The sequence below is a fragment of the Xiphias gladius genome, chromosome 16, assembly GCF_016859285.1.
Source record: "Xiphias gladius isolate SHS-SW01 ecotype Sanya breed wild chromosome 16, ASM1685928v1, whole genome shotgun sequence".
NCBI lineage: Eukaryota > Metazoa > Chordata > Actinopteri > Istiophoriformes > Xiphiidae > Xiphias > Xiphias gladius.
The window spans coordinates 3,821,902-3,849,332 of NC_053415.1; the positions used below are offsets into that span (position 1 = coordinate 3,821,902).

Sequence of the window (27,431 nt, forward strand, 5' to 3'; positions counted from 1 at the left end):
CTGAATTAAAATGTCAGCAGCCACACACTTCTTAAACCATCACCAGAAAACAACACAAATCCAATTTAAATTTACATTAAGATGGAAGCAAAGTCATCAGCCCAAATACAACAAGAAAAGTTAATAATTTGAAAACCTGCCCCAATGATTTATATCATAGTTGGACAGATTATTTTTCTTCTTGTAATTGAAGTTTGTGTTTGTAATCTGTCATTCTTTTTTGGTCGAGTCTTGAAAATAAAGTTTAGCTGTTTGTCTGCTAAATACATATAAACACAGTATTGCTAATTAATAATTACTCGTGCTGTCATGTTGAAACAATGGTGATAATATTCATTTAATTTGAAAAAAAAAGGCTGCATACTTATTTTTATTTTTACTTTTCTGGAACAGCTTGTTTTTTTCTTATTATAAATGAAAGGAAACTCATTTATGGGGCTATGTGTCCATGATTAAACCAATATCCGGTCATTTTGTACATCATTCAAAACTATAACTAGAGAAAAGAATTGAAAATATTAAGTGAGATCATTCTAAATTACTGCTTTAATGTAGAGAAACAGGCGTTAAGACTTAGGCTACCAGACAGATAATTGATTAAAATGAATACATACAGTACAAACATGCTAGAAAATTATTTTACTAAGTGATAATATGAACACTATTAAAAAGTGAATATCAATGAGATGAAGATGAAAACAACTGGTTACTGAATGATGAAAGACTGCAAGACGAGACAATGTTTCAGGACCATCCTCAGAATAAAGAATGTTACTGTTACTATTTGAAGAGTGCTGATCTCTGAATACAAATTGCTTCAGCTTTTCATGACAAAAAGAAAATACTTTTTTCTATGCCAAGGATTTTGAATAATCATTTGTGAGTTCTCACTTTTAAAAAATCCACATGTAGAAAATACAAACATAAGAAACTAAGAAATTTCAATGCATTAAAAAAAATAACTATGAAAGTAAGGGTTCATTAAGTGCAGCAGCGATACATGCAAAAGGGCTGGATGAAGTGGAAAATACGTCTGTTCATGAAAATGATACCTTAATTGTTGGAGAAAATACATCACAATGTATTTTAGAAACACAACATACAACACATTTGCGAAAACATTTGGAAAGGATGACATCGCAATAGGAATTACAGTGATTGCCCCAGGAAAAAGCCATCACTTACATGAACTGTCAGAATGCCAAGTAATAATTGACTGGTCTTGTGAAGGGAAAGCTGAGTGTGGTTATTTAGTTGCAACCTGTTCTTGACTGCATGTAAATGAATCAAGGTAACTGAAGTGGATGTCAGTCTCAAATAAGACTGTGCTACATTACAGCACTTCTCAAACTGGATGCTACACATTCTCAAAGTATGTGAATTCTATACCTCTGTAGATAAAAGATGCTTTAACAATCATCTATATGAATATATGCATTAATTCAGAAGTATCCCACTATAATTATTAAAATAGAAAAAATTACCAATGGGCTAACATGGCAGCAGAAAAAGATGTGGTTCTGTTGCAATGTCCTGATTGGCCAGATATCTAAAACCTATTTACAATCAAAGTATCAACAACTCTCTGTGCTCTCATATTTAACTCAAAAAGGAGTAAAATCAAAGGAAGGAAAGTACCAAAACTTGAAGAAACCAACTTACACTAATTGAATCGCGGCCAAGTGAATAATGCCTTTAAAAAATGTACATGGTCTATGTTAAATGAAGTACATTTTCATGGAGGAAAAAAAATGAATGAGGTAGCCCTTTAGGAGAGTTAGACACTGCTGGTTGTGAACATACCAAGTACAGTTGGTGGTTCTGGGGTGACATCAATAATCAATGTCTCCACGGAGGACTGAAGTTGCTGTTGGACACTGGGAAGGTCAGTGAATTCAGGCACAGATAGAGTGTAACTGGGATCATGGGATATCATCTGTAATTCTCTACTATCGGAGCTCTTTGTTCCAATTGCAAAGGTCAAGACACCCAGCTGTTTGAGAGCAGATGCTGGTGAATCAACAATGTCAAAAGACCTTCCACCACTTAGCAATATTAGGACCTGTGGAACTCCTTCCAGGCGCCTGCTTCCGGCAGAGGCCGTGAAAACATTATCCCTCAAGTACTGGAGAGCTGCTCCAGTGTTGAGGGGTTTTCCGCCTTTGTGTCTCAAACCTCTGACACCGTCAAGGATTTCGCCTTTTGTCGTGTACGTGTTCAAATAGAACTGGACAGTTGGATCACTGCTGTACTGAACCACTGAGACACGGTCTTTGTTTCGATCCACACTCAGTGTCTCTACTACTCTTTGGACAAAGTCTTGCATATTTGAGAATCCAGTACCAGTATCATCCGATCCATCCAACAAGAACACAACATCCATTCCCGATGGCTGTTTCTCCACTAGGGAATACAAGATTTGACACATGTTCAGGTAAAGTATCAAACGTTTCCCTTGCTAAACTCTGATGATAAAAGTTAACCTGAATGTTTATAACTAACTCTATCATAGCTGGCACAACTGTTTTGTTAAAGTGCTACTGGCTGACCTGAACCTAGGGAATAGCACTGTAGTACGTTAATATTTGCATCCTGCCATGGTCTTGGAAAGTAAAAATCAGTCACTTTCTTACCAGTTACTGTTGGTGTCATGGGCTTGGCCCTCACTAGCACTTTGCTCATTTCAGAGAAGAGCTGCTCTTGCACACTGGGGAGGTCAGTAAACTCAGACACGGATAAAGCGAGATTAGGGTCAGATGATATCTTTCGCAGCTCTCTAATGTCAGAGCTCTTTGATCCAATGCCAAACACAAAGATGCCCTGCTGTTTCAGAGCAGAGGCTGGGGTATCTACATTGTCAAAAGACCTCCCACCAATTAGAAGGATCAACATCTGTGGAACACCTTGCAGGTGCCTACTCCCGGAGGATTTTGTAAAGATGTTCTCCCTGACGTACTGGAGGGCTGCCCCGGTGTTGAGGGGTCTACCTCCTCTGTGTCTCAGCCCTCTGACCGAATTCACAATGTCCTCTCTTGTGGTGTATGTATTCAGATAGAAATGGACCTCTGCATCTCTGCTGTACTGGACCACAGAGACACGGTCTTTGTTTTCTCCCACATTGAGTTTCTCCACCACTCTCTCAACAAAATATCATACGACGGCAGGCAAGCCAGTCCCCATGCCATCCATCCAGATCAGAAGGAATAAAAATTTTTTTTTTTGGTCCACTGAGAAAAAAAGGGAGAAAAAAAAAAAATAGTTTCCCAAACCTATGCTTGTGAACTACTCATCATCATGTGGTGGAGTATCTTTTATTTTTCTGTATTACTTTTTTTTCCCGAAAGCACCTAGCACTGGCTACTCAGATTTTAGACAGCAGTAAAGCAGACCCCACCTCTCTCAAATGCACACATGGAAGCTACAAACGTGTCACACTTAATTTATTTCCCTCAGTGTAAGTGAAAAAAGTCAGGTAGCCCTACAGGCAAGAGACCATGCTACTTAACATACCAAGAACAGTTGGTGACTCTGGGGTGATGTCAGTTAGCACAGCCTCCACGGAGGACTGAAGTTGCTGTTGGACACTGGGAAGGTCAGTGAATTCAGACACAGATAGAGTGTAACTGGGATCTTGGGTTATCTTCTGTAATTCTCTGCTATCAGAGCTCCTGGTTCCAATTGCAAAGGTCAAGACACCCAGCTGTTTGAGAGCAGAAGCGGGGCCATCGACACTGTCAAAAGACTTTCCACCACTTAGCAATATTAGGACCTGTGGAACTCCTTCCAGGCGCCTGCTTCCGGCAGAGGCCGTGAAAACATTATCCTCAAGTACTGGAGAGCTGCTCCAGTGTTGAGGGTTTTCGCTTTGTGTCTCAAACCTCTGACACCGTCAAGGATTTCGCCTTTTGTCGTGTACGTGTTCAGATAGAACTGGACGGTTGGATCACTGCTGTACTGAACCACTGAGACGCGGTCTTTGTTGTCATCCACACTCAGTGTCTCTACTACTCGTTGGACAAAGTCTCGCATAGCTGGGAATCCAGTTCCTGTATCATCAGATCCATCCAACAAGAACACAACATCCCTTCCCGATGGCTGTTTCTCCACTAGGGAATATAAGATTTGAGACATGTTAAGGTTCATGTGTCAAACGTTTCCTCGTCCAAAGTCTGATGATGAAAGTTAACCTGAATGTTTATGACTAACTCTATCATAGCTGGCACAACTGTTTTGTTAAAGTGCTACTGGCTGACCTGAACCTAGTGAATAGCACTTTAGTACGTTACAATTTGCATCCTACCATGATCTTGGAAAGTAAAAATCAGTCACTTTCTTACCAGTTACTGTTGGTGTCATGGGCGTGGCCCTCACTAGCACTTTGCTCATTTCAGAGAAGAGCTGCTCTTGCACACTGGGGAGGTCAGTAAACTCAGACACGGATAAAGCGAGATTAGGGTCAGATGATATCTTTCGCAGCTCTCTAATGTCAGAGCTCTTTGATCCAATGCCAATCACAAAGATGCCCTGCTGTTTGAGAGCAGAGGCTGGGGTATCTACATTGTCAAAAGACCTTCCACCATTTAGAAGGATCAACATCTGCGTACACCTTGCAGGTGCCTACTCCCGGAGGATTTTGTAAAGATGTTCTCCCTGACGTGCTGGAGGGCTGCCCCGGTGTTGAGGGGTCTACCTCCTCTGTGTCTCAGCCCTCTGACCGAATCCACAATGTCCTCTCTTGTGGTGTATGTATTCAGATAGAAATGGACCTCTGCATCTCTGCTGTACTGGACCACAGAGACACGGTCTTTGTTTTCTCCCACATTGAGTTTCTCCACCACTCTCTCAACAAAATTACGCATGGCAGGGAAGCCAGTCCCTGTGCCATCAGAACCATCCAGAAGGAATACAATATCCTTTTGGCCGTGTCCACTGAGAAAAGACAGGAAGAAAAAAATGAAATAGTTCCCAAACCTATGCTTGTGAACTACTCATCATCATGTGGTGGAGTATCTTTATTTTTTCTGTATTACTTTTTTTTCCGAAAGCACCTAGCACTGGCTACTCAGATTTTAGACAGCAGTAAAGCAGACCCCACCTCTCTCAAATGCACACATGGAAGCTACAAACGTGTCACACTTAATTTCTTTCCCTCAGTGTGAGTGAAAAAGTCAGGTAGCCCTACAGGCAAGAGACCATGCTACTTAACATACCAAGAACAGTTGGTGACTCTGGGATGATGTCAGTTACCACAGCCTCCACGGAGGACTGAAGTTGCTGTTGGACACTGGGAAGGTCAGTGAATTCAGACACAGATAGAGTGTAACTGGGATCCTGGGTTATCTTCTGTAATTCTCTGCTATCAGAGCTCCTGGTTCCAATTGCAAAGGTCAAGACACCCAGCTGTTGGAGAGCAGAAGCGGGCCATCGACACTGTCAAAAGACTTTCCACCACTTAGCAATATTAGGACCTGTGGAACTCCTTCCAGGCGCCTGCTTCCGCAGAGAGTGAGAAAACATTATCCTCAAGTACTGGAGAGCTGCTCCAGTGTTGAGGGTTTTTCCGCTTTTGTGTCTCAAACCTCTGACACCGTCAAGGATTTCGCTTTTGTCGTGGTAATGCGTTCAGATAGAACTGGACGGTTGGATCACTGCTGTACTGAACCACTGAGACGCGGTCTTTGTTGTCATCCACACTCAGTGTCTCTACTACTCTTTGGACAAAGTCTCGCATAGCTGGGAATCCCGTTCCAGTATCATCAGATCCATCCAACAAGAACACAACATCCCTTCCCGATGACTGTTTCTCCACTAGGGAATATAAGATTTGAGACATGTTAAGGTTCATGTGTCAAATGTTTCCCTCGTCAAAGTCTGATGATGAACGTTAACCTGAATGTTTATGACTAACTCTATCATAGCTGGCACAACTGTTTTGTTAAAGTGCTACTGGCTGACCTGAACCTAGGGAATAGCACTTTAGTACGTTACAATTTGCATCCTACCATGATCTTGGAAAGTAAAAATCAGTCACTTTCTTACCAGTTACTGTTGGTGTCATGGGCGTGGCCCTCACTAGCACTTTGCTCATTTCAGAGAAGAGCTGCTCTTGCACACTGGGGAGGTCAGTAAACTCAGACACGGATAAAGCGAGATTAGGGTCAGATGATATCTTTCGCAGCTCTCTAATGTCAGAGCTCTTTGATCCAATGCCAATCACAAAGATGCCCTGCTGTTTGAGAGCAGAGGCTGGGGTATCTACATTGTCAAAAGACCTTCCACCATTTAGAAGGATCAACATCTGCGGTACACCTTGCAGGTGCCTACTCCCGGAGGATTTTGTAAAGATGTTCTCCTGACGTACTGGAGGGCTGCCCCGGTGTTGAGGGGTCTCCCTCCTCTGTGTCTCAGCCCTCTGACCGAATCCACAATGTCCTCTCTTGTGGTGTATGTATTCAGATAGAAATGGACCTCTGCATCTCTGCTGTACTGGACCACAGAGACACGGTCTTTGTTTTCTCCCACATTGAGTTTCTCCACCACTCTCTCAACAAAATTACGCATGGCAGGGAAGCCAGTCCCTGTGCCATCAGAACCATCCAGAAGGAATACAATATCCTTTTTGGCCGTGTCCACTGAGAAAAGACAGGAAGAAAAAAAATGAAATACTTCCCAAACCTATGCTTGTGAACTACTCATCATCATGTGGTGGAGTATCTTTTTATTTTTCTGTATTACTTTTTTTTTCCCGAAAGCACCTAGCACTGGCTACTCAGATTTTAGACAGCAGTAAAGCAGACCCCACCTCTCTCAAATGCACACATGGAAGCTACAAACGTGTCACACTTAATTTCTTTCCCTCAGTGTGAGTGAAAAAAGTCAGGTAGCCCTACAGGCAAGAGACCATGCTACTTAACATACCAAGAACAGTTGGTGACTCTGGGATGATGTCAGTTACCACAGCCTCCACGGAGGACTGAAGTTGCTGTTGGACACTGGGAAGGTCAGTGAATTCAGACACAGATAGAGTGTAACTGGGATCCTGGGTTATCTTCTGTAATTCTCTGCTATCAGAGCTCCTGGTTCCATTTGCAAAGGTCAAGACACCCAGCTGTTGGAGAGCAGAAGCTGGGCCATCGACACTGTCTTAAGACTTTCCACCACTTAGCAATATTAGGACCTGTGGAACTCCTTCCAGGCGCCTGCTTCGCAGAGGCCGGAAACATTATCCCTCAAGTACTGGAGAGCTGCTCCAGTGTTGAGGGTTTTTCGCCTTTGTGTCTCAAACCTCTGACACCGTCAAGGATTTCGCTTTTTGTCGTGGTAATTGTTCAGATAGAACTGGACGGTTGGATCACTGCTGTACTGAACCACTGAGACGCCGGTCTTTGTTGTCATCCACACTCAGTGTCTCTACTACTCTTTGACAAAGTCTCGCATAGCTGGGAATCCTGTTCCAGTATCATCAGATCCATCCAACAAGAACACAACATCCCTTCCCGATGGCTGTTTCTCCACTAGGGAATATAAGATTTGAGACATGTTAAGGTTCATGTGTCAAATGTTTCCCTCACAAAGTCTGATGATGAACGTTAACCTGAATGTTTATGACTAACTCTATCATAGCTGGCACAACTGTTTTGTTAAAGTGCTACTGGCTGACCTGAACCTAGGGAATAGCACTTTAATGCGTTACAATTTGCATCCTACCATGATCTTGGAAAGTAAAATCAGTCACTTTCTTACCAGTTACTGTTGGTGTCATGGGCGTGGCCTCACTAGCACTTTGCTCATTTCAGAGAAGAGCTGCTCTTGCACACTGGGGAGGTCAGTAAACTCAGACACGGATAAAGCGAGATTAGGGTCAGATGATATCTTCGCAGCTCTCTAATGTCAGAGCTCTTTGATCCAATGCCAATCACAAAGATGCCCTGCTGTTTGAGAGCAGAGGCTGGGGTATCTACATTGTCAAAAGACCTTCCACCATTTAGAAGGATCAACATCTGCGGTACACCTTGCAGGTGCCTACTCCCGGAGGATTTTGTAAAGATGTTCTCCCTGACGTACTGGAGGGCTGCCCGGTGTTGAGGGGTCTCCCTCCTCTGTGTCTCAGCCCTCTGACCGAATCCACAATGTCCTCTCTTGTGGTGTATGTATTCAGATAGAAATGGACCTCTGCATCTCTGCTGTACTGGACCACAGAGACACGGTCTTTGTTTTCTCCCACATTGAGTTTCTCCACCACTCTCTCAACAAAATTACGCATGGCAGGGAAGCCAGTCCCTGTGCCATCAGAACCATCCAGAAGGAATACAATATCCTTTTTGGCCGTGTCCACTGAGAAAAGACAGGAAGAAAAAAAATGAAATAGTTTCCCAAACCTATGCTTGTGAACTACTCATCATCATGTGGTGGAGTATCTTTTTATTTTTCTGTATTACTTTTTTTTCCCGAAAGCACCTAGCACTGGCTACTCAGATTTTAGACAGCAGTAAAGCAGACCCCACCTCTCTCAAATGCACACATGGAAGCTACAAACGTGTCACACTTAATTTCTTTCCCTCAGTGTGAGTGAAAAAAGTCAGGTAGCCCTACAGGCAAGAGACCATGCTACTTAACATACCAAGAACAGTTGGTGACTCTGGGATGATGTCAGTTACCACAGCCTCCACGGAGGACTGAAGTTGCTGTTGGACACTGGGAAGGTCAGTGAATTCAGACACAGATAGAGTGTAACTGGGATCCTGGGTTATCTTCTGTAATTCTCTGCTATCAGAGCTCCTGGTTCCAATTGCAAAGGTCAAGACACCCAGCTGTTTGAGAGCAGAAGCGGGGCCATCGACACTGTCAAAAGACTTTCCACCACTTAGCAATATTAGGACCTGTGGAACTCCTTCCAGGCGCCTGCTTCCGGCAGAGGCCGTGAAAACATTATCCTCAAGTACTGGAGAGCTGCTCCAGTGTTGAGGGTTTTCCGCTTTGTGTCTCAAACCTCTGACACCGTCAAGGATTTCGCTTTTTGTCGTGTACGTGTTCAGATAGAACTGGACGGTTGGATCACTGCTGTACTGAACCACTGAGACGCGGTCTTTGTTGTCATCCACACTCAGTGTCTCTACTACTCTTTGGACAAAGTCTCGCATAGCTGGGAATCCCGTTCCAGTACCATCAGATCCATCCAACAAGAACACAACATCCCTTCCCGATGGCTGTTTCTCCACTAGGGAATATAAGATTTGAGACATGTTAAGGTTCATGTGTCAAACGTTTCCCTCGTCAAAGTCTGATGATGAAAGTTAACCTGAATGTTTATGACTAACTCTATCATAGCTGGCACAACTGTTTTGTTAAAGTGCTACTGGCTGACCTGAACCTAGGGAATAGCACTTTAGTACGTTACAATTTGCATCCTACCATGATCTTGGAAAGTAAAAATCAGTCACTTTCTTACCAGTTACTGTTGGTGTCATGGGCGTGGCCCTCACTAGCACTTTGCTCATTTCAGAGAAGAGCTGCTCTTGCACACTGGGGAGGTCAGTAAACTCAGACACGGATAAAGCGAGATTAGGGTCAGATGATATCTTTCGCAGCTCTCTAATGTCAGAGCTCTTTGATCCAATGCCAATCACAAAGATGCCCTGCTGTTTGAGAGCAGAGGCTGGGGTATCTACATTGTCAAAAGACCTTCCACCATTTAGAAGGATCAACATCTGCGGTACACCTTGCAGGTGCCTACTCCCGGAGGATTTTGTAAAGATGTTCTCCCTGACGTACTGGAGGGCTGCCCCGGTGTTGAGGGGTCTCCCTCCTCTGTGTCTCAGCCCTCTGACCGAATCCACAATGTCCTCTCTTGTGGTGTATGTATTCAGATAGAAATGGACCTCTGCATCTCTGCTGTACTGGACCACAGAGACACGGTCTTTGTTTTCTCCCACATTGAGTTTCTCCACCACTCTCTCAACAAAATTACGCATGGCAGGGAAGCCAGTCCCTGTGCCATCAGAACCATCCAGAAGGAATACAATATCCTTTTTGGCCGTGTCCACTGAGAAAAGACAGGAAGAAAAAAAAATGAAATAGTTTCCCAAAGCTATGATTGTGAACTCCTCATCATCATGTGGTGGAGTATCTTTTATTTTTCTGTATTACTTTTTTTTTCCCGAAGCACCTAGCACTGGCTACTCAGATTTTAGACAGCAGTAAAGCAGACCCCACCTCTCTCAAATGCACACATGGAAGCTACAAACGTGTCACACTTAATTTCTTTCCCTCAGTGTGAGTGAAAAAAGTCAGGTAGCCCTACAGGCAAGAGACCATGCTACTTAACATACCAAGAACAGTTGGTGACTCTGGGATGATGTCAGTTACCACAGCCTCCACGGAGGACTGAAGTTGCTGTTGGACACTGGGAAGGTCAGTGAATTCAGACACAGATAGAGTGTAACTGGGATCCTGGGTTATCTTCTGTAATTCTCTGCTATCAGAGCTCCTGGTTCCAATTGCAAAGGTCAAGACACCCAGCTGTTTGAGAGCAGAAGCGGGCCATCGACACTGTCAATAGACTTTACACCACTTAGCAATATTATGACCTGTGGAACTCATTCCAGGAGCCTGCTTCCGGCAGAGGCCGTGAATTATTTATCCCTCAAGTACTGGAGAGCTGCTCCAGTGTTGAGGGTTTTCACCTTTGTGTCTCAAACCTCTGACACCGTCAAGGATTTCGCTTTTGTCGGTAATGCGTGTTCAGATAGAACTGGACGGTTGGATCACTGCTGTACTGAACCACTGAGACGCGGTCTTTGTTGTCATCCACACTCAGTGTCTCTACTACTCTTTGGACAAAGTCTCGCATAGCTGGGAATCCCGTTCCAGTATCATCAGATCCATCCAACAAGAACACAACATCCCTTCCCGATGGCTGTTTCTCCACTAGGGAATATAAGATTTGAGACATGTTAAGGTTCATGTGTCAAACGTTTCCCTCGTCAAAGTCTGATGATGAAAGTTAACCTGAATGTTTATGACTAACTCTATCATAGCTGGCACAACTGTTTTGTTAAAGTGCTACTGGCTGACCTGAACCTAGGGAATAGCACTTTAGTACGTTACAATTTGCATCCTACCATGATCTTGGAAAGTAAAAATCAGTCACTTTCTTACCAGTTACTGTTGGTGTCATGGGCGTGGCCCTCACTAGCACTTTGCTCATTTCAGAGAAGAGCTGCTCTTGCACACTGGGGAGGTCAGTAAACTCAGACACGGATAAAGCGAGATTAGGGTCAGATGATATCTTCGCAGCTCTCTAATGTCAGAGCTCTTTGATCCAATGCCAATCACAAAGATGCCCTGCTGTTTGAGAGCAGAGGCTGGGGTATCTACATTGTCAAAAGACCTTCCACCATTTAGAAGGATCAACATCTGCGGTACACCTTGCAGGTGCCTACTCCCGGAGGATTTTGTAAAGATGTTCTCCTGACGTACTGGAGGGCTGCCCGGTGTTGAGGGGTCTCCTCCTCTGTGTCTCAGCCCTCTGACCGAATCCACAATGTCCTCTCTTGTGGTGTATGTATTCAGATAGAAATGGACCTCTGCATCTCTGCTGTACTGGACCACAGAGACACGGTCTTTGTTTTCTCCCACATTGAGTTTCTCCACCACTCTCTCAACAAAATTACGCATGGCAGGAAGCCAGTCCCTGTGCCATCAGAACCATCCAGAAGGAATACAATATCCTTTTGGCCGTGTCCACTGAGAAAAGACAGGAAGAAAAAAAAATGAAATAGTTTCCCAAACCTATGCTTGTGAACTACTCATCATCATGTGGTGGAGTATCTTTTTATTTTTCTGTATTACTTTTTTTTTCCCAAAAGCACCTAGCACTGGCTACTCAGATTTTAGACAGCAGTAAAGCAGACCCCACCTCTCTCAAATGCACACATGGAAGCTACAAACGTGTCACACTTAATTTCTTTCCCTCAGTGTGAGTGAAAAAGTCAGGTAGCCCTACAGGCAAGAGACCATGCTACTTAACATACCAAGAACAGTTGGTGACTCTGGGATGATGTCAGTTACCACAGCCTCCACGGAGGACTGAAGTTGCTGTTGGACACTGGGAAGGTCAGTGAATTCAGACACAGATAGAGTGTAACTGGGATCCTGGGTTATCTTCTGTAATTCTCTGCTATCAGAGCTCCTGGTTCCAATTGCAAAGGTCAAGACACCCAGCTGTTTGAGAGCAGAAGCGGGGCCATCGACACTGTCAAAAGACTTTCCACCACTTAGCAATATTAGGACCTGTGGAACTCCTTCCAGGCGCCTGCTTCCGGCAGAGGCCGTGAAAACATTATCCCTCAAGTACTGGAGAGCTGCTCCAGTGTTGAGGGGTTTTCCACCTTTGTGTCTCAAACCTCTGACACCGTCAAGGATTTCGCCTTTTGTCGTGTACGTGTTCAGATAGAACTGGACGGTTGGATCACTGCTGTACTGAACTACTGAGACGCGGTCTTTGTTGTCATCCACACTCACTGTCTCTACTACTCTTTGGACAAAGTCTCGCATAGCTGGGAATCCAGTTCCTGTATCATCAGATCCATCCAACAAGAACACAACATCCCTTCCCGATGGCTGTTTCTCCACTAGGGAATATAAGATTTGAGACATGTTAAGGTTCATGTGTCAAACGTTTCCCTCGTCAAAGTCTGATGATGAAAGTTAACCTGAATGTTTATGACTAACTCTATCATAGCTGGCACAACTGTTTTGTTAAAGTGCTACTGGCTGACCTGAACCTAGGAATAGCACTTTAGTACGTTACAATTTGCATCCTACCATGATCTTGGAAAGTAAAAATCAGTCACTTTCTTACCAGTTACTGTTGGTGTCATGGGCGTGGCCCTCACTAGCACTTTGCTCATTTCAGAGAAGAGCTGCTCTTGCACACTGGGGAGGTCAGTAAACTCAGACACGGATAAAGCGAGATTAGGGTCAGATGATATCTTTCGCAGCTCTCTAATGTCAGAGCTCTTTGATCCAATGCCAATCACAAAGATGCCCTGCTGTTTGAGAGCAGAGGCTGGGGTATCTACATTGTCAAAAGACCTTCCACCATTTAGAAGGATCAACATCTGCGGTACACCTTGCAGGTGCCTACTCCCGGAGGATTTTGTAAAGATGTTCTCCCTGACGTACTGGAGGGCTGCCCCGGTGTTGAGGGTCTCCCTCCTCTGTGTCTCAGCCCTCTGACCGAATCCACAATGTCCTCTCTTGTGGTGTATGTATTCAGATAGAAATGGACCTCTGCATCTCTGCTGTACTGGACCACAGAGACACGGTCTTTGTTTTCTCCCACATTGAGTTTCTCCACCACTCTCTCAACAAAATTACGCATGGCAGGGAAGCCAGTCCCTGTGCCATCAGAACCATCCAGAAGGAATACAATATCCTTTTTGGCCGTGTCCACTGAGAAAAGACAGGAAGAAAAAAAATGAAATAGTTTCCCAAACCTATGCTTGTGAACTACTCATCATCATGTGGTGGAGTATCTTTTTATTTTTCTGTATTACTTTTTTTCCCAAAAGCACCTAGCACTGGCTACTCAGATTTTAGACAGCAGTAAAGCAGACCCCACCTCTCTCAAATGCACACATGGAAGCTACAAACGTGTCACACTTAATTTCTTTCCCTCAGTGTGAGTGAAAAAAGTCAGGTAGCCCTACAGGCAAGAGACCATGCTACTTAACATACCAAGAACAGTTGGTGACTCTGGGATGATGTCAGTTACCACAGCCTCCACGGAGGACTGAAGTTGCTGTTGGACACTGGGAAGGTCAGTGAATTCAGACACAGATAGAGTGTAACTGGGATCCTGGGTTATCTTCTGTAATTCTCTGCTATCAGAGCTCCTGGTTCCAATTGCAAAGGTCAAGACACCCAGCTGTTTGAGAGCAGAAGCGGGGCCATCGACACTGTCAAAAGACTTTCCACCACTTAGCAATATTAGGACCTGTGGAACTCCTTCCAGGCGCCTGCTTCCGGCAGAGGCCGTGAAAACATTATCCCTCAAGTACTGGAGAGCTGCTCCAGTGTTGAGGGGTTTTCCGCCTTTGTGTCTCAAACCTCTGACACCGTCAAGGATTTCGCTTTTGTCGTGGTAATGCGTTCAGATAGAACTGGACGGTTGGATCACTGCTGTACTGAACCACTGAGACCCGGTCTTTGTTGTCATCCACACTCAGTGTCTCTACTACTCTTTGGACAAAGTCTCGCATAGCTGGGAATCCCGTTCCAGTACCATCAGATCCATCCAACAAGAACACAACATCCCTTCCCGATGGCTGTTTCTCCACTAGGGAATATAAGATTTGAGACATGTTAAGGTTCATGTGTCAAACGTTTCCCTCGTCAAAGTCTGATGATGAAAGTTAACCTGAATGTTTATGACTAACTCTATCATAGCTGGCACAACTGTTTTGTTAAAGTGCTACTGGCTGACCTGAACCTAGGGAATAGCACTTTAGTACGTTACAATTTGCATCCTACCATGATCTTGGAAAGTAAAAATCAGTCACTTTCTTACCAGTTACTGTTGGTGTCATGGGCGTGGCCCTCACTAGCACTTTGCTCATTTCAGAGAAGAGCTGCTCTTGCACACTGGGGAGGTCAGTAAACTCAGACACGGATAAAGCGAGATTAGGGTCAGATGATATCTTTCGCAGCTCTCTAATGTCAGAGCTCTTTGATCCAATGCCAATCACAAAGATGCCCTGCTGTTTGAGAGCAGAGGCTGGGGTATCTACATTGTCAAAAGACCTTCCACCATTTAGAAGGATCAACATCTGCGGTACACCTTGCAGGTGCCTACTCCCGGAGGATTTTGTAAAGATGTTCTCCCTGACGTACTGGAGGGCTGCCCGGTGTTGAGGGGTCTCCTCCTCTGTGTCTCAGCCCTCTGACCGAATCCACAATGTCCTCTCTTGTGGTGTATGCATTCAGATAGAAATGGACCTCTGCATCTCTGCTGTACTGGACCACAGAGACACGGTCTTTGTTTTCTCCCACATTGAGTTTCTCCACCACTCTCTCTCAACAAAATTACGCATGGCAGGGAAGCCAGTCCCTGTGCCATCAGAACCATCCAGAAGGAATACAATATCCTTTTGGCCGTGTCCACTGAGAAAAGACAGGAAGAAAAAAAATGAAATAGTTTCCCAAACCTATGCTTGTGAACTACTCATCATCATGTGGTGGAGTATCTTTTATTTTTCTGTATTACTTTTTTTTCCGAAAGCACCTAGCACTGGCTACTCAGATTTTAGACAGCAGTAAAGCAGACCCCACCTCTCTCAAATGCACACATGGAAGCTACAAACGTGTCACACTTAATTTCTTTCCCTCAGTGTGAGTGAAAAAGTCAGGTAGCCCTACAGGCAAGAGACCATGCTACTTAACATACCAAGAACAGTTGGTGACTCTGGGATGATGTCAGTTACCACAGCCTCCACGGAGGACTGAAGTTGCTGTTGGACACTGGGAAGGTCAGTGAATTCAGACACAGATAGAGTGTAACTGGGATCCTGGGTTATCTTCTGTAATTCTCTGCTATCAGAGCTCCTGGTTCCAATTGCAAAGGTCAAGACACCCAGCTGTTTGAGAGCAGAAGCGGGGCCATCGACACTGTCAAAAGACTTTCCACCACTTAGCAATATTAGGACCTGTGGAACTCCTTCCAGGCGCCTGCTTCCGCAGAGGCCGTGAAAACATTATCCTCAAGTACTGGAGAGCTGCTCCAGTGTTGAGGGTTTTCCGCCTTGTGTCTCAAACCTCTGACACCGTCAAGGATTTCGCTTTTGTCGGGTAATGTGTTCAGATAGAACTGGACGGTTGGATCACTGCTGTACTGAACCACTGAGACGCGGTCTTTGTTGTCATCCACACTCAGTGTCTCTACTACTCTTTGGACAAAGTCTCGCATAGCTGGGAATCCCGTTCCAGTACCATCAGATCCATCCAACAAGAACACAACATCCCTTCCCGATGGCTGTTTCTCCACTAGGGAATATAAGATTTGAGACATGTTAAGGTTCATGTGTCAAACGTTTCCTCATCAAAGTCTGATGATGAAAGTTAACCTGAATGTTTATGACTAACTCTATCATAGCTGGCACAACTGTTTTGTTAAAGTGCTACTGGCTGACCTGAACCTAGGGAATAGCACTTTAGTACGTTACAATTTGCATCCTACCATGATCTTGGAAAGTAAAAATCAGTCACTTTCTTACCAGTTACTGTTGGTGTCATGGGCGTGGCCCTCACTAGCACTTTGCTCATTTCAGAGAAGAGCTGCTCTTGCACACTGGGGAGGTCAGTAAACTCAGACACGGATAAAGCGAGATTAGGGTCAGATGATATCTTTCGCAGCTCTCTAATGTCAGAGCTCTTTGATCCAATGCCAATCACAAAGATGCCCTGCTGTTTGAGAGCAGAGGCTGGGGTATCTACATTGTCAAAAGACCTTCCACCATTTAGAAGGATCAACATCTGCGGTACACCTTGCAGGTGCCTACTCCCGGAGGATTTTGTAAAGATGTTCTCCCTGACGTACTGGAGGGCTGCCCCGGTGTTGAGGGGTCTCCCTCCTCTGTGTCTCAGCCCTCTGACCGAATCCACAATGTCCTCTCTTGTGGTGTATGTATTCAGATAGAAATGGACCTCTGCATCTCTGCTGTACTGGACCACAGAGACACGGTCTTTGTTTTCTCCCACATTGAGTTTCTCCACCACTCTCTCAACAAAATTACGCATGGCAGGGAAGCCAGTCCCTGTGCCATCAGAACCATCCAGAAGGAATACAATATCCTTTTTGGCCGTGTCCACTGAGAAAAGACAGGAAGAAAAAAAATGAAATAGTTTCCCAAACCTATGCTTGTGAACTACTCATCATCATGTGGTGGAGTATCTTTTTATTTTTCTGTATTACTTTTTTTTCCCGAAAGCACCTAGCACTGGCTACTCAGATTTTAGACAGCAGTAAAGCAGACCCCACCTCTCTCAAATGCACACATGGAAGCTACAAACATGTCACACTTAATTTCTTTCCCTCAGTGTGAGTGAAAAAAGTCAGGTAGCCCTACAGGCAAGAGACCATGCTACTTAACATACCAAGAACAGTTGGTGACTCTGGGATGATGTCAGTTACCACAGCCTCCACGGAGGACTGAAGTTGCTGTTGGACACTGGGAAGGTCAGTGAATTCAGACACAGATAGAGTGTAACTGGGATCCTGGGTTATCTTCTGTAATTCTCTGCTATCAGAGCTCCTGGTTCCAATTGCAAAGGTCAAGACACCCAGCTGTTTGAGAGCAGAAGCGGGGCCATCGACACTGTCAAAAGACTTTCCACCACTTAGCAATATTAGGACCTGTGGAACTCCTTCCAGGCGCCTGCTTCCGGCAGAGGCCGTGAAAACATTATCCCTCAAGTACTGGAGAGCTGCTCCAGTGTTGAGGGGTTTTCCACCTTTGTGTCTCAAACCTCTGACACCGTCAAGGATTTCGCCTTTTGTCGTGTACGTGTTCAGATAGAACTGGACGGTTGGATCACTGCTGTACTGAACTACTGAGACGCGGTCTTTGTTGTCATCCACACTCACTGTCTCTACTACTCTTTGGACAAAGTCTCGCATAGCTGGGAATCCAGTTCCTGTATCATCAGATCCATCCAACAAGAACACAACATCCCTTCCCGATGGCTGTTTCTCCACTAGGGAATATAAGATTTGAGACATGTTAAGGTTCATGTGTCAAACGTTTCCCTCGTCAAAGTCTGATGATGAAAGTTAACCTGAATGTTTATGACTAACTCTATCATAGCTGGCACAACTGTTTTGTTAAAGTGCTACTGGCTGACCTGAACCTAGGGAATAGCACTTTAGTATGTTACAATTTGCATCCTACCATGATCTTGGAAAGTAAAAATCAGTCACTTTCTTACCAGTTACTGTTGGTGTCATGGGCGTGGCCCTCACTAGCACTTTGCTCATTTCAGAGAAGAGCTGCTCTTGCACACTGGGGAGGTCAGTAAACTCAGACACGGATAAAGCGAGATTAGGGTCAGATGATATCTTTCGCAGCTCTCTAATGTCAGAGCTCTTTGATCCAATGCCAATCACAAAGATGCCCTGCTGTTTGAGAGCAGAGGCTGGGGTATCTACATTGTCAAAAGACCTTCCACCATTTAGAAGGATCAACATCTGCGGTACACCTTGCAGGTGCCTACTCCCGGAGGATTTTGTAAAGATGTTCTCCCTGACGTACTGGAGGGCTGCCCCGGTGTTGAGGGGTCTCCCTCCTCTGTGTCTCAGCCCTCTGACCGAATCCACAATGTCCTCTCTTGTGGTGTATGTATTCAGATAGAAATGGACCTCTGCATCTCTGCTGTACTGGACCACAGAGACACGGTCTTTGTTTTCTCCCACATTGAGTTTCTCCACCACTCTCTCAACAAAATTACGCATGGCAGGGAAGCCAGTCCCTGTGCCATCAGAACCATCCAGAAGGAATACAATATCCTTTTTGGCCGTGTCCACTGAGAAAAGACAGGAAGAAAAAAAATGAAATAGTTTCCCAAACCTATGCTTGTGAACTACTCATCATCATGTGGTGGAGTATCTTTTTATTTTTCTGTATTACTTTTTTTTCCCGAAAGCACCTAGCACTGGCTACTCAGATTTTAGACAGCAGTAAAGCAGACCCCACCTCTCTCAAATGCACACATGGAAGCTACAAACGTGTCACACTTAATTTCTTTCCCTCAGTGTGAGTGAAAAAAGTCAGGTAGCCCTACAGGCAAGAGACCATGCTACTTAACATACCAAGAACAGTTGGTGACTCTGGGATGATGTCAGTTACCACAGCCTCCACGGAGGACTGAAGTTGCTGTTGGACACTGGGAAGGTCAGTGAATTCAGACACAGATAGAGTGTAACTGGGATCCTGGGTTATCTTCTGTAATTCTCTGCTATCAGAGCTCCTGGTTCCAATTGCAAAGGTCAAGACACCCAGCTGTTTGAGAGCAGAAGCGGGCCATCGACACTGTCAAAAGACTTTCCACCACTTAGCAATATTAGGACCTGTGGAACTCCTTCCAGGCGCCTGCTTCCGGCAGAGGCCGTGAAAACATTATCCCTCAAGTACTGGAGAGCTGCTCCAGTGTTGAGGGTTTTCCGCTTGTGTCTCAAACCTCTGACACCGTCAAGGATTTCGCTTTTGTCGTGGTAATGGTTCAGATAGAACTGGACGGTTGGATCACTGCTGTACTGAACCACTGAGACCCGGTCTTTGTTGTCATCCACACTCAGTGTCTCTACTACTCTTTGGACAAAGTCTCGCATAGCTGGGAATCCTGCCCAGTACCATCAGATCCATCCAACAAGAACACAACATCCCTTCCCGATGGCTGTTTCTCCACTAGGGAATATAAGATTTGAGACATGTTAAGGTTCATGTGTCAAACGTTTCCCTCACAAAGTCTGATGATGAAAGTTAACCTGAATGTTTATGACTAACTCTATCATAGCTGGCACAACTGTTTTGTTAAAGTGCTACTGGCTGACCTGAACCTAGGGAATAGCACTTTAGTACGTTACAATTTGCATCCTACCATGATCTTGGAAAGTAAAAATCAGTCACTTTCTTACCAGTTACTGTTGGTGTCATGGGCGTGGCCCTCACTAGCACTTTGCTCATTTCAGAGAAGAGCTGCTCTTGCACACTGGGGAGGTCAGTAAACTCAGACACGGATAAAGCGAGATTAGGGTCAGATGATATCTTTCGCAGCTCTCTAATGTCAGAGCTCTTTGATCCAATGCCAATCACAAAGATGCCCTGCTGTTTGAGAGCAGAGGCTGGGGTATCTACATTGTCAAAAGACCTTCCACCATTTAGAAGGATCAACATCTGCGGTACACCTTGCAGGTGCCTACTCCCGGAGGATTTTGTAAAGATGTTCTCCTGACGTACTGGAGGGCTGCCCCGGTGTTGAGGGGTCTACCTCCTCTGTGTCTCAGCCCTCTGACCGAATCCACAATGTCCTCTCTTGTGGTGTATGTATTCAGATAGAAATGGACCTCTGCATCTCTGCTGTACTGGACCACAGAGACACGGTCTTTGTTTTCTCCCACATTGAGTTTCTCCACCACTCTCTCAACAAAATTACGCATGGCAGGGAAGCCAGTCCCTGTGCCATCAGAACCATCCAGAAGGAATACAATATCCTGTTTGGCCGTGTCCACTGAGAAAAGACAGGAAGAAAAAAATGAAATAGTTTCCCAAACCTATGCTTGTGAACTACTCATCATCATGTGGTGGAGTATCTTTTTATTTTTCTGTATTACTTTTTTTTCCCGAAAGCACCTAGCACTGGCTACTCAGATTTTAGACAGCAGTAAAGCAGACCCCACCTCTCTCAAATGCACACATGGAAGCTACAAACATTTCAAACTTAATTTCTTTCCATCAGTGTGAGTGAAAAAAGTCAGGTAGCCCTACAGGCAAGAGACCATGCTACTTAACATACCAAGAACAGTTGGTGACTCTGGGATGATGTCAGTTACCACAGCCTCCACGGAGGACTGAAGTTGCTGTTGGACACTGGGAAGGTCAGTGAATTCAGACACAGATAGAGTGTAACTGGGATCCTGGGTTATCTTCTGTAATTCTCTGCTATCAGAGCTCCTGGTTCCAATTGCAAAGGTCAAGACACCCAGCTGTTTGAGAGCAGAAGCGGGGCCATCGACACTGTCAAAAGACTTTCCACCACTTAGCAATATTAGGACCTGTGGAACTCCTTCCAGGCGCCTGCTTCCGCAGAGGCCGTGAAAACATTATCCTCAAGTACTGGAGAGCTGCTCCAGTGTTGAGGGTTTTCCGCCTTTGTGTCTCAAACCTCTGACACCGTCAAGGATTTCGCTTTTTGTCGGTAATGCGTGTTCAGATAGAACTGGACGGTTGGATCACTGCTGTACTGAACTACTGAGACGCCGGTCTTTGTTGTCATCCACACTCACTGTCTCTACTACTCTTTGGACAAAGTCTCGCATAGCTGGGAATCCAGTTCCTGTATCATCAGATCCATCCAACAAGAACACAACATCCCTTCCCGATGGCTGTTTCTCCACTAGGGAATATAAGATTTGAGACATGTTAAGGTTCATGTGTCAAACGTTTCCCTCACAAAGTCTGATGATGAAAGTTAACCTGAATGTTTATGACTAACTCTATCATAGCTGGCACAACTGTTTTGTTAAAGTGCTACTGGCTGACCTGAACCTAGGAATAGCACTTTAGTACGTTACAATTTGCATCCTACCATGATCTTGGAAAGTAAAAATCAGTCACTTTCTTACCAGTTACTGTTGGTGTCATGGGCGTGGCCCTCACTAGCACTTTGCTCATTTCAGAGAAGAGCTGCTCTTGCACACTGGGGAGGTCAGTAAACTCAGACACGGATAAAGCGAGATTAGGGTCAGATGATATCTTCGCAGCTCTCTAATGTCAGAGCTCTTTGATCCAATGCCAATCACAAAGATGCCCTGCTGTTTGAGAGCAGAGGCTGGGGTATCTACATTGTCAAAAGACCTTCCACCATTTAGAAGGATCAACATCTGCGTACACCTTGCAGGTGCCTACTCCCGGAGGATTTTGTAAAGATGTTCTCCCTGACGTACTGGAGGGCTGCCCGGTGTTGAGGGGTCTCTCCTCTGTGTCTCAGCCCTCTGACCGAATCCACAATGTCCTCTCTTGTGGTGTATGTATTCAGATAGAAATGGACCTCTGCATCTCTGCTGTACTGGACCACAGAGACACGGTCTTTGTTTTCTCCCACATTGAGTTTCTCCACCACTCTCTCAACAAAATTACGCATGGCAGGGAAGCCAGTCCCTGTGCCATCAGAACCATCCAGAAGGAATACAATATCCTTTTGGCCGTGTCCACTGAGAAAAGACAGGAAGAAAAAAATGAAATAGTTTCCCAAACCTATGCTTGTGAACTACTCATCATCATGTGGTGGAGTATCTTTTATTTTTCTGTATTACTTTTTTTTCCGAAAGCACCTAGCACTGGCTACTCAGATTTTAGACAGCAGTAAAGCAGACCCCACCTCTCTCAAATGCACACATGGAAGCTACAAACATGTCACACTTCATTTCTTTCCCTCAGTGTGAGTGAAAAAGTCAGGTAGCCCTACAGGCAAGAGACCATGCTACTTAACATACCAAGAACAGTTGGTGACTCTGGGATGATGTCAGTTACCACAGCCTCCACGGAGGACTGAAGTTGCTGTTGGACACTGGGAAGGTCAGTGAATTCAGACACAGATAGAGTGTAACTGGGATCCTGGGTTATCTTCTGTAATTCTCTGCTATCAGAGCTCCTGGTTCCAATTGCAAAGGTCAAGACACCCAGCTGTTTGAGAGCAGAAGCGGGGCCATCGACACTGTCAAAAGACTTTCCACCACTTAGCAATATTAGGACCTGTGGAACTCCTTCCAGGCGCCTGCTTCCGCAGAGGCCGTGAAAACATTATCCTCAAGTACTGGAGAGCTGCTCCAGTGTTGAGGGGTTTTCCGCTTTTGTGTCTCAAACCTCTGACACCGTCAAGGATTTCGCTTTTGTTCGTGTATGTGTTCAGATAGAACTGGACGGTTGGATCACTGCTGTACTGAACCACTGAGACCCGGTCTTTGTTGTCATCCACACTCAGTGTCTCTACTACTCTTTGGACAAAGTCTCGCATAGCTGGGAATCCCGTTCCAGTACCATCAGATCCATCCAACAAGAACACAACATCCCTTCCCGATGGCTGTTTCTCCACTAGGGAATATAAGATTTGAGACATGTTAAGGTTCATGTGTCAAATGTTTCCCTCGTCAAAGTCTGATGATGAACGTTAACCTGAATGTTTATGACTAACTCTATCATAGCTGGCACAACTGTTTTGTTAAAGTGCTACTGGCTGACCTGAACCTAGGGAATAGCACTTTAGTACGTTACAATTTGCATCCTACCATGATCTTGGAAAGTAAAAATCAGTCACTTTCTTACCAGTTACTGTTGGTGTCATGGGCGTGGCCCTCACTAGCACTTTGCTCATTTCAGAGAAGAGCTGCTCTTGCACACTGGGGAGGTCAGTAAACTCAGACACGGATAAAGCGAGATTAGGGTCAGATGATATCTTTCGCAGCTCTCTAATGTCATAGATCTTTGATCCAATTCAAATAACAAAGATGCCCTGCTGTTTTATAGAAGAGGCTGGGGAATCTACATAGTCAAAAGACCTTCCACCATTTAGAAGGATCAACATCTGCGTACACCTTGCAGGTGCCTACTCCCGGAGGATTTTGTAAAGATGTTCTCCCTGACGTACTGGAGGGCTGCCCGGTGTTGAGGGGTCTCCCTCCTCTGTGTCTCAGCCCTCTGACCGAATCCACAATGTCCTCTCTTGTGGTGTATGTATTCAGATAGAAATGGACCTCTGCATCTCTGCTGTACTGGACCACAGAGACACGGTCTTTGTTTTCTCCCACATTGAGTTTCTCCACCACTCTCTCAACAAAATTACGCATGGCAGGGAAGCCAGTCCCTGTGCCATCAGAACCATCCAGAAGGAATACAATATCCTTTTGGCCGTGTCCACTGAGAAAAGACAGGAAGAAAAAAAAAATAGTTTCCCAAACCTATGCTTGTGAACTACTCATCATCATGTGGTGGAGTATCTTTTATTTTTCTGTATTACTTTTTTTTTTCCCTCAGTGCCCTGAGAAAAAAAGTCAGGTAGCCCTACAGGCAAGAGACCATGCTACTTAACATACCAAGAACAGTTGGTGACTCTGGGATGATGTCAGTTACCACAGCCTCCACGGAGGACTGAAGTTGCTGTTGGACACTGGGAAGGTCAGTGAATTCAGACACAGATAGAGTGTAACTGGGATCCTGGGTTATCTTCTGTAATTCTCTGCTATCAGAGCTCCTGGTTCCAATTGCAAAGGTCAAGACACCCAGCTGTTTGAGAGCAGAAGCGGGGCCATCGACACTGTCAAAAGACTTTCCACCACTTAGCAATATTAGGACCTGTGGAACTCCTTCCAGGCGCCTGCTTCCGGCAGAGGCCGTGAAAACATTATCCCTCAAGTACTGGAGAGCTGCTCCAGTGTTGAGGGGTTTTCCGCCTTTGTGTCTCAAACCTCTGACACCGTCAAGGATTTCGCCTTTTGTCGTGTACGTGTTCAGATAGAACTGGACGGTTGGATCACTGCTGTACTGAACTACTGAGACGCGGTCTTTGTTGTCATCCACACTCACTGTCTCTACTACTCTTTGGACAAAGTCTCGCATAGCTGGGAATCCAGTTCCTGTATCATCAGATCCATCCAACAAGAACACAACATCCCTTCCCGATGGCTGTTTCTCCACTAGGGAATATAAGATTTGAGACATGTTAAGGTTCATGTGTCAAACGTTTCCCTCGTCAAAGTCTGATGATGAAAGTTAACCTGAATGTTTATGACTAACTCTATCATAGCTGGCACAACTGTTTTGTTAAAGTGCTACTGGCTGACCTGAACCTAGGGAATAGCACTTTAGTATGTTACAATTTGCATCCTACCATGATCTTGGAAAGTAAAAATCAGTCACTTTCTTACCAGTTACTGTTGGTGTCATGGGCGTGGCCCTCACTAGCACTTTGCTCATTTCAGAGAAGAGCTGCTCTTGCACACTGGGGAGGTCAGTAAACTCAGACACGGATAAAGCGAGATTAGGGTCAGATGATATCTTCGCAGCTCTCTAATGTCAGAGCTCTTTGATCCAATGCCAATCACAAAGATGCCCTGCTGTTTGAGAGCAGAGGCTGGGGTATCTACATTGTCAAAAGACCTTCCACCATTTAGAAGGATCAACATCTGCGGTACACCTTGCAGGTGCCTACTCCCGGAGGATTTTGTAAAGATGTTCTCCCTGACGTACTGGAGGGCTGCCCCGGTGTTGAGGGGTCTCCCTCCTCTGTGTCTCAGCCCTCTGACCGAATCCACAATGTCCTCTCTTGTGGTGTATGTATTCAGATAGAAATGGACCTCTGCATCTCTGCTGTACTGGACCACAGAGACACGGTCTTTGTTTTCTCCCACATTGAGTTTCTCCACCACTCTCTCAACAAAATTACGCATGGCAGGGAAGCCAGTCCCTGTGCCATCAGAACCATCCAGAAGGAATACAATATCCTTTTTGGCCGTGTCCACTGAGAAAAGACAGGAAGAAAAAAAATGAAATAGTTTCCCAAACCTATGCTTGTGAACTACTCATCATCATGTGGTGGAGTATCTTTTTATTTTTCTGTATTACTTTTTTTTCCCGAAAGCACCTAGCACTGGCTACTCAGATTTTAGACAGCAGTAAAGCAGACCCCACCTCTCTCAAATGCACACATGGAAGCTACAAACGTGTCACACTTAATTTCTTTCCCTCAGTGTGAGTGAAAAAAGTCAGGTAGCCCTACAGGCAAGAGACCATGCTACTTAACATACCAAGAACAGTTGGTGACTCTGGGATGATGTCAGTTACCACAGCCTCCACGGAGGACTGAAGTTGCTGTTGGACACTGGGAAGGTCAGTGAATTCAGACACAGATAGAGTGTAACTGGGATCCTGGGTTATCTTCTGTAATTCTCTGCTATCAGAGCTCCTGGTTCCAATTGCAAAGGTCAAGACACCCAGCTGTTTGAGAGCAGAAGCGGGGCCATCGACACTGTCAAAAGACTTTCCACCACTTAGCAATATTAGGACCTGTGGAACTCCTTCCAGGCGCCTGCTTCCGGCAGAGGCCGTGAAAACATTATCCCTCAAGTACTGGAGAGCTGCTCCAGTGTTGAGGGGTTTTCCGCCTTTGTGTCTCAAACCTCTGACACCGTCAAGGATTTCGCTTTTTGTCGTGTACGTGTTCAGATAGAACTGGACGGTTGGATCACTGCTGTACTGAACCACTGAGACCCGGTCTTTGTTGTCATCCACACTCAGTGTCTCTACTACTCTTTGGACAAAGTCTCGCATAGCTGGGAATCCCGTTCCAGTACCATCAGATCCATCCAACAAGAACACAACATCCCTTCCCGATGGCTGTTTCTCCACTAGGGAATATAAGATTTGAGACATGTTAAGGTTCATGTGTCAAATGTTTCCCTCGTCAAAGTCTGATGATGAACGTTAACCTGAATGTTTATGACTAACTCTATCATAGCTGGCACAACTGTTTTGTTAAAGTGCTACTGGCTGACCTGAACCTAGGGAATAGCACTTTAGTACGTTACAATTTGCATCCTACCATGATCTTGGAAAGTAAAAATCAGTCACTTTCTTACCAGTTACTGTTGGTGTCATGGGCGTGGCCCTCACTAGCACTTTGCTCATTTCAGAGAAGAGCTGCTCTTGCACACTGGGGAGGTCAGTAAACTCAGACACGGATAAAGCGAGATTAGGGTCAGATGATATCTTTCGCAGCTCTCTAATGTCAGAGCTCTTTGATCCAATGCCAATCACAAAGATGCCCTGCTGTTTGAGAGCAGAGGCTGGGGTATCTACATTGTCAAAAGACCTTCCACCATTTAGAAGGATCAACATCTGCGGTACACCTTGCAGGTGCCTACTCCCGGAGGATTTTGTAAAGATGTTCTCCTGACGTACTGGAGGGCTGCCCGGTGTTGAGGGGTCTCCTCCTCTGTGTCTCAGCCCTCTGACCGAATCCACAATGTCCTCTCTTGTGGTGTATGTATTCAGATAGAAATGGACCTCTGCATCTCTGCTGTACTGGACCACAGAGACACGGTCTTTGTTTTCTCCCACATTGAGTTTCTCCACCACTCTCTCAACAAAATTACGCATGGCAGGGAAGCCAGTCCCTGTGCCATCAGAACCATCCAGAAGGAATACAATATCCTTTTTGGCCGTGTCCACTGAGAAAAGACAGGAAGAAAAAAATGAAATAGTTTCCCAAACCTATGCTTGTGAACTACTCATCATCATGTGGTGGAGTATCTTTTTATTTTTCTGTATTACTTTTTTTTCCCGAAAGCACCTAGCACTGGCTACTCAGATTTTAGACAGCAGTAAAGCAGACCCCACCTCTCTCAAATGCACACATGGAAGCTACAAACATGTCACACTTAATTTCTTTCCCTCAGTGTGAGTGAAAAAAGTCAGGTAGCCCTACAGGCAAGAGACCATGCTACTTAACATACCAAGAACAGTTGGTGACTCTGGGATGATGTCAGTTACCACAGCCTCCACGGAGGACTGAAGTTGCTGTTGGACACTGGGAAGGTCAGTGAATTCAGACACAGATAGAGTGTAACTGGGATCCTGGGTTATCTTCTGTAATTCTCTGCTATC

General features: G+C 45.1%; 3 protein-coding genes across 5 annotated transcripts in view; all 3 read right to left on the reverse strand.

Annotated features, from left to right (window-relative positions):
* LOC120801312 (collagen alpha-3(VI) chain-like) overlaps positions 1-27,431 on the reverse strand; it is an 82,461-nt gene that overhangs the window by 20,871 nt on the left and 34,159 nt on the right. The gene's annotated exons all lie outside the window — the stretch shown is intronic.
* On the reverse strand, positions 8,234-9,811 carry LOC120801314 (collagen alpha-3(VI) chain-like). The gene is made up of 2 exons (XM_040148142.1): positions 9,449-9,811; positions 8,234-9,217 (listed from the first exon to the last, which is right to left on the reverse strand). Exons 1-2 carry the CDS (start codon positions 9,705-9,707, stop codon positions 8,589-8,591), a joined length of 888 nt encoding a protein of 295 aa, XP_040004076.1. The 5' UTR covers positions 9,708-9,811; the 3' UTR covers positions 8,234-8,588.
* Positions 25,187-26,686, reverse strand: LOC120801313 (collagen alpha-3(VI) chain-like). Its single transcript, XM_040148141.1, has 2 exons — positions 26,405-26,686; positions 25,187-26,173 (listed from the first exon to the last, which is right to left on the reverse strand). The coding sequence occupies exons 1-2, from the start codon at positions 26,661-26,663 to the stop codon at positions 25,542-25,544; spliced, it is 891 nt and encodes a 296-aa protein (XP_040004075.1). The 5' UTR covers positions 26,664-26,686; the 3' UTR covers positions 25,187-25,541.

Bases quoted from the DNA above. Each gene is read 5' to 3' on its own strand.
- LOC120801314 (XM_040148142.1), bottom strand. From the start codon at position 9,707: ATGTTGATCCTTCTAAATGGTGGAAGGTCTTTTGACAATGTAGATACC. The intron at 9,218-9,448 runs GTAAGAAAGTGA...TATATTCCCTAG, and splicing joins CATGACACCAACAGTAACTG to TGGAGAAACAGCCATCGGGA.
- LOC120801313 (XM_040148141.1), bottom strand. From the start codon at position 26,663: ATGTTGATCCTTCTAAATGGTGGAAGGTCTTTTGACAATGTAGATACC. The intron at 26,174-26,404 runs GTAAGAAAGTGA...TATATTCCCTAG, and splicing joins CATGACACCAACAGTAACTG to TGGAGAAACAGCCATCGGGA.